This window comes from Heloderma suspectum, chromosome 4 (genome assembly GCF_057233095.1).
Source record: "Heloderma suspectum isolate Gila_16-S chromosome 4, 16-S_ref, whole genome shotgun sequence".
Lineage (NCBI taxonomy): Eukaryota > Metazoa > Chordata > Lepidosauria > Squamata > Helodermatidae > Heloderma > Heloderma suspectum.
In genome coordinates, this window is record NC_139461.1 from 107,757,413 (window position 1) to 107,769,759 (window position 12,347).

The 12,347-nt window shown below is 46.7% G+C and overlaps 1 protein-coding gene across 2 annotated transcripts in view; it reads left to right on the top strand.

The window, feature by feature from the left end:
- The first annotated feature begins 334 nt into the window (after positions 1 to 334).
- The window catches only part of GFOD1 (Gfo/Idh/MocA-like oxidoreductase domain containing 1), a 95,171-nt gene continuing 83,158 nt past the window's right edge, over positions 335 to 12,347 (top strand). Inside the window, exon 1 of one of the 2 annotated variants that reach the window (XM_084850306.1) lies at positions 335 to 369. In XM_084850306.1, the coding sequence (XP_084706432.1) occupies positions 342 to 369 (28 nt within the window). In that variant the 5' untranslated portion in view covers positions 335 to 341. Of the gene's footprint in view, positions 370 to 4,291; positions 12,336 to 12,347 lie in introns of those variants that run through there. The other variant, XM_084850305.1, reaches the window with a different exon arrangement.

Consider the following 12,347-nt stretch of genomic DNA (forward strand, 5'->3'; position numbering starts at 1 on the left):
TGAGGTCTAATTTCACAAAAGCTCTGTATCTATCTTTGTGGGTTTTTCACAGTAACTGCTATCTTTAACAAGCTGGAGTACAGGAGATGCAGAATATAATGATGTAATACTGTGCAAGTGTTGCTGAAAAAGATTACAGGTGAACAAATGCATTAATGAATAGAAATACAGAAAGGGGAGTGATAAAAATGTAAAAATGCCTAACACAACAGAATTTTGTCCTGTAGCAAATGGAAAGTATCTAGCTGCAGTTCATAGCAACATTAAAAAAAAAAATCCTCACTCTCATCAAACTAACACTTCATATTTAAAATTCGTGTTTTTTTCTGCAGGAGACTAACATGGCTACCCTGCTGGAAAATATGAAAGGTAATTTTTAAATTTCCTCTCTGTCTCCAGTGTCACCATCCATTTACTTAATAGTTGCTGCATCCTCCATTTCCCTCACTCTGTGGGCTGAATTTCAGAATTGATTAGAATAGAAACTCCTTCTGCATGTTTGCTTATAAAACAGCTAGCTCACTTTTTTGACGACAGTAACCAAATTATGCCAAACAGTAATTCAGTCATAGTGCCACTTGGTCTTCCAATGTGTACTCGGTCCCTGTAGTTTCACAACACATTTGTTTGTTTTAATTTGCAGCTCAAGGACAAGGAAAATAAACTGAAGAACCAATATTTTAAATTTTTTAGCCTTGAAAATCTAGAGAGAACCTGGATGTGGTTGAGGATACAGATAAAGAGTAGCTAAGTAACCAGCTCTTGTTCTTTCTCCTAACTTGGCTTGAAATGGCTGGATGGGAGCGAATGGGTTGGAAAAAGAATGTGATGCCATTTACTGCATCTTAAGCTTCCTACATATGTCTCTATCATCACTCCCTCTAATAGTGAACTCAGCTGGCAAGTGCCGAAAGGATTGGAACCAAAATGGGGCCACTGAGAAACAAGAGTGAATTGTCAGCATACTCTGGGGAACCCCAAGGTTTGCAGAAATACAACAATAAAAAAAAATCTAAAGGGATAAAAAAGACCCAGTAAAATAAGGACTGAGTATACTCAATAGCTACAGAACACTGAATGTCAGTTGGAAAAAAAATGGAAAATTAGGAGGGGGGAATAGAATAGAGTATCCTGGAGGAGGCTGGCTGGCTGGAACTCTCAATAGACGCACTTCGGTTAGATGAGGATACACTGCAACATTTTGTTGTAGGTCTCACTTGTTCCTTCTATTAGCAAACTCAGGTGGCTGACTGCATATCAATTTGTAAGGGGGTGGGTCTTTGTGGAGGGGCCTCTCACCTGAGGTTCTGTGGGCTGGATGGGCCAGTCTGGTGGACCAAATTTGGCTCGTGGGCCAGAGGTTTTGCATCCCTGCCCTGACAGCTTATAGTAAGTATCCTGGAGGGAGCTGTTAGGGTTGTGGGTAGGAATGCCATGAGGTTAAACAAGTTCCTTCCCTGCACTATATAAGGATGTTTTAGGAGGAAGTAAAGGAGAAAGAACATTTTTCTTCCTTTCCACTCTCCAGACTGCTACATAGCTCTAAAATACTCAGGTTTGAGCTCTTTAGTGCTACAGGAACATAGGAATCCCTCATATACCAAATTGGATCTAGCCCAGTACTGTCCTCTCTGTAGAATGTTCTGCTCTCCCTGGTATGCAGTTCTTATGCCCATGTTTTCACATGCAGCCGCATTCAAAGCTTGCACCCTACCTGTAGTCTGTAACAGTATGGTCCATTCCAGCACCTTGGGATTCTTACCACCTTATTCTACTGTACATCGAGCTGCCTCAAAGCATGGACAGAGAGAAGCGATCAATGTAAGTCCCTGTCTAGGACATCTGAGGACACAGGCCCAGTGCTGGATGAATGCCCAACTATAAATAACTATGAAGAAAGAAAATACTGCTACAATTACTTGACAAGCAAACCTGGATCATATTTTAACTATTAAAAGGCTATCAGTCAAATTAATCACAATTAGCATTCATGGAATTCACAGTTGTGTGAATGTGTGTGTGTGTATGTGTGTTTTAAAGTAAATAGCAGGCACAAGGAGGGGGCAATCCGGACCCTGGCATGGGGAGTAGGAGGATTAAAGCCCCCCAAATCTCCACATCGAACCCCCATTCTGGATTGGCGGCCACATCCCTGGTCCTTATTTTTTAGAAACTAGCTTGGCCCTTAGATCTTCAGGATTCAGTGGAATCACATCAGTGCAATGGGCTAGAATACTACCCATGTTTAGCTTAGTGTGGAAAACATCCAGTGAGTAACACTCATTTGACTTGTTAAAGTGTCCAAAAATGAGGACAAGAAAAACTAGATTATGCTATTCATAGGACATACTTGTTTGAATTGCCTTGAGTTTTATTTCCATATATTGGAGAGTTTTGGAGTTGTGAATGTTTCCATGGCACATTTCCAATACACTAATACAGTAATACAGGAAAGTATGTTTGTGTTTGCCACGCAGTGCATAGAGGCAAAAGAAAATGAAGTGAAGTTGTAAAAATAATAAAATGATTTCTTCCACTGGGCATGACCACTGGCAGAGAGAAAGTCGAATTGGGAAAAGACTTATCGCCCTTCATCTTTGCTACCATCTCCTATGTGAAAATGACATCATATTAATATATGCAATCAGTTGCCCTTTAAATATGAAATAAAATTATTTGCTATAAGAAAATGAAACAAAAACTAGTTACTCTATAATGTCTCCACTGAGATCAAATGTACTTACTCTAATGTCGACAAAATGGAATGAAAATTAAAGATATTAAATTCCTTGTTTTTAATTCTGTTGTATTATATAACGTTATTGTAAGCACAGTTGATAGAAAGGGAAGATATTTTGAAGTAGCTGTTTTTGTTTTATTGTCTTAGGGCAAATAGTTTTATTTCATGTTATTTATTTAAAATTATTGCGGAAAAATTTATCTGGGCATACTTTACAAGCTTTAGAATGGCCACAGTTAACATTGGGTTGGATCCAGATTCAGTCCCACTTAGAATAACACTTCTAAATCAGTGGGACTTATGTTAGTCATAACTGACTTAAGGGCCATTGTTTTCAGACGGTCTGCTGCTGTAAGCAGGGCCGGTGTCAAGGATAGGCACCTGCCAAGGGCCCACACATCAGCAGGGGCCCACTGGCAGGAGCCCCCTGGAGCTGCTCCTCCTCTTCACCACGGCAACGTGCTTGTTCTCCTGCCTCGCCCTCTGGCCCAGACAACGGTGGGGGTGAGGAGCAGGAGCAGGAGATGCCACCGCCTGCTTGCTCCCTGGCCCTCTGCCTGTTAGGCAAGCAAGCAGTAGCAATGGTGAGAAAGAGGAGGAGCAGTAGCAGCTGTCAACAATGGTGGTGAGACGGGGGACTCACAGTGGCAGGGGGCCCATGGAGGGGCCCTTGCCCAAGGGCTCTCAAAAACCTGGAGCTGGTGCTGGTTGCATGGCCAGCCCTTGGACAAATGGGTCCCTGGGCAAGGAGTGCCTTTGGTGCCCCCCCGGTCAGTTTTGCAGGGCCACCCAGAGGATTTATGGGGCCTGGTACAGGTGTGTTGTCCATCTTGAACAACATTGCTCAAAACCTTGATCTTTCAGCCACTGTGCTTCAGTCTGCACTAGGGATGCACGAAAGTCACTTACCTGGTCTCGCAGCTTGCTTGGCGGTGGGGGGGAGGCGCTTCGCTGCTCCCCCTGAAGTTCAGGCCAGGGGGGGAGGCTTCCCTCCTCGCCCGGCCGAAATTCAGGCCGGGGGGGAGGCTTCCCACCTCGCCCGGCCAAAATTCAGGCCGGGGAGAAGCGCCCTGTCTCCACGGCCGCGAACTTCAAAAGAAAAAAAAACGCCCCTGTGATAGGCTACGTAACGATTAACGTAGCCTATCACGGCTAGATCTGCAAAGTCAGCCGTGATAGGTTACGTTAATCGTCACGTAGCCTATCACGGGTGACTTTGAAAAAAAAAAAAAGCGCGTACGCAAATGGCGGCCCCCATAGGGAGCTGCCATTCGCGTTCCTTATTTGGTCCCTGTAGTCTACGTAAAGATTTACGTAGACTACGGCGAAAATAAGGGCAACACAAATAGCGTTGCCCTTATTTTCGCCGTAGTCTATGTAAATCTTTACGTAGACTAGAGGGACCAAATAAGGAACGCGAACCGCGGCTCCCTATGGGGGCCGCCATTAGCCGTACGCGCTTTTTTTTTTTTTCAAAGTCACCCGTGATAGGCTACGTGACGATTAACGTAGCCTATCACGGCTGACTTTGCAAATCTAGCCGTGATAGGCTACGTTAATCGTTACATAGCCTATCACAGGGGCGGTTGTTTTTTTTAACTTTTCTTGTAATGGCGGTGGCGGCAGCCGGTCGAAAGACCGGCTGCCGCCCCCGCCCCTGACGAAGACCTGCCGAACCGCCGCCGGGACCCGCCACTGGGAGGGACATTCGTGAAAGGTAAGTCCCATCCCGGGGGGGGGGGCGGTGGGCGGGAGCGGAGAATTTCTCCCTGAACAACCTTCGGAGGACTGAATGCATTGGCACTCGGCCCCCCGAAGTTTCGGGGAGAAATTCTCCCCCATCCCTAGTCTGCACTAGCCAAAATTCGAACAGCCACATCCTGTGCAGCAGCAGCGCACTATGCAACACAGCAGAACTATCACAGTTTATACTTATAATATTTTTGTCTTGTAGTAGTTCCTATCTTTTGGTAAGCATTATTTATTTTAGAATATCCATTATTTTTAACTTTAAAAATAATTACAAATAATTACAAATAGAAACGGTATCCAACTGACCTCTTAAAGCTTACAGCTTTATTTTATTATTATTTATATACAGCTTATAGTGTTTACAGTATTTTAAGTGCTGTGCTCAGGAATGTTATCTTGTTCCATTGATTTTTACCTAGTGCAAATGACATCAAAGTGGAAATTGAAAAAGAAATACGCTTTAAAGCTAATTGAAGGAAGGACATTTTTGTAGTTAGTACCCACCAACCAGTAGAACCTTGAAAAAAAGTTTAGACACTTGTTTCTTGCCATCCTAGTTCAATGGAGGCAGTACATTCAAAAAACAAAGCCACTGAGCTCAGCTTGGCGGCCCCCTCAGCCCAGCTTGGTGCTCCTCTCAGCTTAGCTTGGTGCCCCCTTCAGCTCAGCTCAGCGGCACCCCTCAGCTCAGTGCCCCGGGTGACCACCCAGCTCGCCCACCCCTAAGACCAGCCCTGGCTGGCTATAAGTATGACTAAGTCTGGATCCAACCAATAATCTTAAGTGGTTGTATTCTTGTTGAAGTAAATGGAACAACATTTTTGTAAACAACTTTGAATTGCCTCTAAAATTAGTAAATGCAATGTCCTCTCATTCTTTGTAAACCACCTATACATACAACAACAACGTGGGACCTGCAACAAAATGTTGCAGTGTATCCTCACCTCTTAGCAGGAGTGTTTCTGTTCAGGGTTTCTGTAAGCTAGGCATTAGCTGTAAAGAGTTCAAGTAAGGCATTCCATCCCCGCACCCCCACCTCCACTTTTCTGTTTTTCCTTTCCAATTTACTGTGGCTACTGAGCATGCTCAGTCTTCATTTAATTATTTTGGGGTTCTTGGTTTTTTTTGTTTTTGCCCCTTTAGGTTTTTTTTAAATATATTTTTTCATATTTCTGCAAACCTCAGAGTTTCACGGAGCATTAGGGAGGATACCTTCTTGTTTCTCAGTGGTCTCATTTTGGCTCCAGTTCTGTCAGTACTCATTACCTGAGTTCATTATTAGAGGGAATAATAATAATATCTCAATTATGAAGTCTCAACTTCTTCCAGAAATCTGCCTTGCAACATATTGTCTTTGATTATTTGTTACCATTACATCTACTACTGATCCTTCCAATATGACTTTGTGATGAATACGTATCTATTTCTGGCATATAAATATATGGTTACTGATGGGGCTGTGCACTGCTTCGGCCCGAACCCCCAGTTGAGGTGGGCTGCTTTGGGTCACTTTGAGCACCTTCCAAGGCAAAGCTGAGGGAGAATGAGGTGAGCTGGAGTGGGTCAGGGGCTTTCCGAAGTGCTCGGTGCGCTTCGGAGCTTCAACACCCCTGGACTAGCCGCACTGGCGCTTCCAGGTCCTTACCTGAGCCTCCCACCTCCACCTCCACCGCTGCCTTCTTGTTCTCCGCCTCCACTGCCGTCATCGCTGCCACCTTCTCCTCTTCCGCCACTGCTATCACTGCTTCCACCGCCAGGTCCTGAGGCCTGGACGCGCACCGACTCTTATTGCAGGGAGTCGCCATTTTGAAAAGGGCAACTTCCAGGAGGTTGCCATTTTAAAAATGGCGACTCCCTGTAATAAGAGTGGGTGCGCATCCAGGCCTCAGGACCTGGCAGCGGTGGTGACGATGGCGGAGATGGCAGCAGCAAGGAGAAGGTGGCAGCGAAGGTGGAAAAGGCAGCGTCGGAGAGGGTGGCGGTGAGAAGAAGGCAGCAGTGGAGGCTACGGGATTGCGTTACATATCAGGAAATCTCTGGTTTGAATCTCATCTTTGCCTTGAACTCACCAAATGGCCTGAGGCTGCTCTCATTCAGCCTCAGTCCCCCTATCTGCAATACATGAGATAATAATACTGGTGTACCTCACTGGGTTGTTGTACGGATTACAGCTTGAAAATGCAAATGAAGTGCTTTGGACATTTGAAAATCCTATACAATGGCTACCATTATAATTATGGTAGGGGGGATGATAAGTATAACAATTATGATACCTGCTTAACAATCTGCAATTGATAATTGTCTTTAACAGATGTGTGTGTGTGTGTGTGTATGACTGAAAACTGCAACACTGCCCCTTGCCTGTCTCCTCATCCTCCAATTAGCCAGTGGCTGAGCAGAGGTGTCATGGAATGTTCAGAAATATTCTAACCTCTGAGAAGAAAATGATCAGTAACAGAATTTTGAGGAATGGTTCCGTTTACATCACAGAACTTAAAGGTTATCTTGGCTGTGAAAAAAAAACAAACCTCTCTCAGGATGCAGAGGCAGGAGGAACTGCATGCTGTGTGTGTGTGGGCAAACAATTATAGAGCTTTGAATGAATAGTAGAAAGGCCCTGAAGCAGAGTGACTGAAGGAAGGACATAGTTTGTAGATAAGCAGGGGTGGAGGATGAAGAGCCCAGAGTTAAAAAGGCACACAATGAGGGTTGAGGGGTTAAAATGAAGTGAGGGGCTGAGAAAAAGCTTTACATGACTGGGACACAGGGGGAGAAGTGTGTTATTGGCAGGAAGACATAGGACAGGTAAAGGAACTCGGGGATGGAACCCATGATAAGGTAGAGAGCTGAATTAGAATAATTGAATCATAGAACTGTAGGGTTGGAAGGGGCCTACAAGACCATCGGGTCCAACCCTCTGCTCAATGCAGGAATCCAAGTCAGAGCATCCCTGACAGATGGCTGCCAACGGTGTGGGAGAGCCCACCACCTCCCTAGGTAATCGGTTCCATTGTCGTATTGCTGTAACAGTCAGGAAGTTTTTCCTGATGTTCAGCCGGAATCTGGCTTCCTGTCACTTGAGCCCATTATTCCGTGTCCTGCACTCTGGAATGATCGAGAAGAGATCCTGGCCTTCCTCTCTGTGACAACCTTTCAAGTACTTGAAGAGTGCTATCATATCTCCCCTCAGTCTTCTCAAGGCTCAACATGCCCAGTTCTTTCAGTTTCTCCTCATAGGGCTTTGTTTCCAGTCCCCTGATCATCTTTTGTTGCCCTCCTCTGAACCCTCTCCAGCTTGTCTGCATCCTTCTTAAAAGTGTGGTGCCCAGAACTGGACACAGTACTCAAGATTAGGCCTAACCGATGCTGAGTAGAGGGGAACAAGTACTTCTCGGGATTTGGAAGCTATGCTTCTATTAATGCAGCCCAAAAGAGCATTTGCCCTTTTTGCAGCCTCATTACATTGTTGTCTCATATTCAGCTTGTGATCGACAACAATTCCAAGATCCTTCTCGCTTGTAGTGTTGTTGAGCCATGTATCCCCCATCTTGCAACTGTGCATTTGGTTTCTTTTTCCTAGGTGCATAACTTGGCATTTATCTCTATTAAATTTCATTCTGTTGTTTTCTGCCCAGTGCTCCAGAATATCAAGATCACTTTGAATTTTGTTTCTGTCTTCCAAAGTATTAGCTATCCTGCCCAATTTTGTGTCATCTGCAAATCTGATCAGCCGTCCCTGCACCTCCTCCTCCAAGTCATTAATAAAAATGTTGAAGAGCACTGGGCCCAGGACTGAGCCCTGCGGTACCCCACTCGTTACCTCTCCCGAGTTTGAGAAGATCCCATTGATAAGCACTCTTTGAGTCTGAATCTGTAGCCAACTGTGGATCCACCAGATTGTTGTTTCATCTAGCCCACTTTGAGCTAGTTTGCACATCAGGATATCATGGGGCGCTTTGTCGAAAGCTTTTGTTGAAGTCGAGGTATATTATGTCCACAGCATTGTCACAGTCCACAATTCAGTTGGATCCAGAGTTAAACATGCTTGGAGTAAACCCATTGAAATCAATGGGGCTTAAGTCATTACTAATTTGTCCCATTGATTTCAATGGGTCTAGTCTATCCATAATTAAGTCTGAAACTCATCAATTTGAACCTGTCAGCCAGATACCTGCATGTTGTTAATGTTATAACAGAATCTAGATAATACTATCTCTCACCCAAGTAATACTGGGAACAGGACCAATCAATATTCTGTGGAAGTTCACGGGGGTGTTAAAAGATACCCCAACAAATGTAGCCCTGATATAGAGAGGGTTTTTTCTCCCAGAATTGTATCTAGATTTAGGGAGGTGAGTAGGGAAATATAAAAATCGTGATTACTACAAACCAGTCGTCCTCTGAGGATTGTTTCTGCATTAACAGTATATGGAAGATTTAGAAAAGGGCTTTCTCATGATGTTTATAAAGGTTGCTTCTAATATGATGTTTCTCCCCTTGCATTTGAAAAATGCATATAGGGAAGCAAAGAGAATATGTGTCTGAAAACACCTATTTTTATAATGGGTGCTTTCAGACAAGGCTTTTACCATACTGTCACCATGCCTCGTTCACAGAATTTTACTGGGGATCCAGATGTCTTCAACTTGTAAACCTTCTGTGTTTTCCCACCATTTCTTCCATATATTTTCTTACCTTGAAAAATCTGTTAAGGAAGACAGAACACCAGCACAATGCCTTCTGAAGGTTAGCACTAGGAGCTCTCTGTCTGGAAGCATCCCATGTCAGAACGGCTAGAAACCAGACTGCTGCATGAACTCTTGAGAAGGTCCTGTAAGATTTAACTCCGCCTTCTCCCATACAAGCCTGCCCAGGTTTTAAGGTCTTTGGGAGAGGTCCTTCTTTCAGTACCACCGCTTTCAGAGTAGTGTTTGTGGCAGTGTAGGAGAGGGCCTTCTTGGTGGCTGCTCCCAGGCTGTGGAACTCCCTGTCTATGTTGACTCCCTCTCTGTTGCCTTTCCACTGGCAGGCAAAGACATTTTTATTCAAGCAGGGCTTTGGTGTGTAAATAGGTTGGTTGGGTTGGGTGCTGTTTTTATTGTTATAGTTGTGTTTTTAATATATTTGTTTTATTATTGTTTTAATCAAGTTTGTATTTATGATTGTGAGCTGCCTTGAGTGCTGTTCACCTGTTTCACACGTAATAGTGGCAAATCGTGAGTTAATTTGCCGTGGCATGTGCTGGATGCATTCCACAGCCATCTTGAATATACAACCCCCGATCAGGCCAATTGGGAGGTTGCTATGTGATGTCTGAACCCAAACACTATAGGTTAATCATGGATTAAACAATCCACAATTAACCTACAGTGACCTGATTCTCATGTAACGACGGCCTATTGGTTAAGCGACCCATGGGCTGTTGTGCATGAGTGGGAGAGAGAGGGCCATGGTTTCTTGTTGGGTTAACTGTTGAGTTATTTAGCCCCTAAACAACCCAGCAGTCCGAGTTTGCACGTCACCCTTAGCAACATATGAAAGAGCTGATCATGGGTTGCTGAGTAAAAGTGGAAATGACAGGAGTGCCTGTTCTCCCCTGCTCGTCCCCAAAAGTCTATGGGCTGTCATTACGTGAGAACTGTCCCAATTAGTAGTTAGGGTAACTGTGGATTAACCTATAGTGTCTGCGTTTGGATGTCACGTAGCAACCCGATTGGCCTGATTGGGGGATGAATATTCAAAAAGGCTGTGGAACACACCCAGCATATGCCATGGCAGATTGCGGGTTAATTAACCCACAATTTGCTGCTGTTATGTGCGAACAATCCCATTTTCTTTGTAGAAAGGAGGCATACAAATCAAATCAATTAATATTTTTAAATTTTTGTGTGGGGGTGTCACTAACTCTTTCACCATTACAAGGATGTACCTATTTGACCAACGTCTGGCCGCTCCTGGGCATTGATCTTTCTTTTTAAAACAAAAACAAGTAATATGAAATTGTTGTTAAAACAGGAAATGGTCACTTAAGCCCCAGCAGCACGGGCTGACAATAATGTAGAAATAATACATAAATAAGAGATAGGAAAAAAGTGACAGAATTTTCCCATGAGAACGGGTCACTGTTTGTTAAGTTTCACGCAAAGAGGATACGGATTGGATCTATAGCCAACGAGTTCATATGGAAACAATTCTGTAATTATTTCAATTACTGTTGGGACATACATTCCCACAAAAGTTAGTGGCATTCATGAACATCTATCGTTATTTGTTGTTGTTCAGTCGTGTCCGACTCTTCGTGACCCCATGGACCATAGCACGCCAGGCCTTCCTGTCTTGCGCTCTCTCCCAGACTATCCTTAAGACTTATTAAAAGAAAAGAAATCATACATACATAAATAATGACACGCTTTCACGCGTTGCTTGTGAGCAGAAAGAATTGTAAGTGTGTGCGGAGAGGAAAGAGGCTTCAACGCACGGCTCACTTGGCCTCGTTTCCCCAAGCGACAGGGTTGCAGAAGGCGGCAGCCGCCGCCGCCGCCGCCGCCTCGGGTGCTTGCGGAAAGCAGGCCGGCGGTTCCCCGCGGTGTGCGCGGATAGCCGCCTGACCTTTCCGCGTCCTTTCTGCTGGGCGGGCCCCGGGGTCGGCCGCTGCCGTAGCCCGCCCGCCAAGAGCGACGCAGAGGAGAAGCCGCTGCTCGGTTTTTCTTCGCAGCTCTGAGCGCGGGTTCTTCTTCTTCTGTTTCTCTCCACGGCAAGCTCCGGAACAGGGGAGAGGAAGAGCGGCTGCGAAGCAGCCAGAGCCACCCTCCGGCCGGATTGGTGGCCAATGACATGTAGAGAGCGAAAGAGAGGGCGTTGCAGGAATATCTGCACGCACAGACACAGGAGGTGACAGCCCGAACTCCTCCTTTCTCGCGCTGCTCAGGGGTGTATTGTGGTGAACGCAGCGGAGGAGGATTAAGACCCGGCCGGCCGGCGGCCGCCGCTGCTCGCGAGCGCCGCGCCACTTGTTGGCTGCCCTGCGGTTCCTTTCGCGGGCGGCGTTGCGAGGGCGATGAGGACGGGGTAGGACAGTCGCGAAGGGAGGCAAGCGAGCGGGTCTTTGGGCAACAATGAAATCATTCTGGTAGTGTGTGTGTGAGGCGGGGGCCGCGCCAGGAAGAGGCTTAAGAATCCGGGGCCGCATGTGTGTGCGCGCGCGCGCGCGGGATGAACCGGCTATGGAGGGCCAGCGGCGGGGAGCCGAGGAGGCTACCCGCTTGCTGATGAGGCGAGGGACACGGCAGCAGGGGCCCGGTGCCGGGAGCAGAGCCAGCCGGCGCCGCCGGCGGGATCGGGTGCCGCGGGCTGCGCGCAGCCTTCGCCGCAGCAGTTCCCAGCTGGGACTGGCCGCCCTTTGCTTTGCAACTCCGCATTGCTCTTGTTACTGCGGCTCGGCGTGAAAGGGAGGCGGGCCAGCCAGGAGGCAGGGAGGGGAAGGGGCATTGAGGGCGGGGAAGGGCAGATCGCAGCACGGCGGATTGGCGGAGGAGGAGGAAAGGTGAGGAGGAGGGGGAAGGACGACAGGCAGCCGCCGCCGCAGCAGCCATGCTGCCCGGGGTGGGTGTGTTCGGCACCAGCCTGACCGCTCGGGTCATCATCCCGCTGCTGAAGGACGAAGGGTTCGCGGTCAAGGCGCTTTGGGGCCGCACGCAGGAGGAGGCGGAGGAGCTGGCCAAGGAGATGAGCGTCGCTTTCTACACCAGCCGCATCGACGAGGTCTTGCTGCACCAGGATGTGGATCTGGTCTGCATCAACCTGCCGCCGCCTCTGACCAGGCAGATCGCGGTCAAGACTCTGGGTGAGTCCGTCC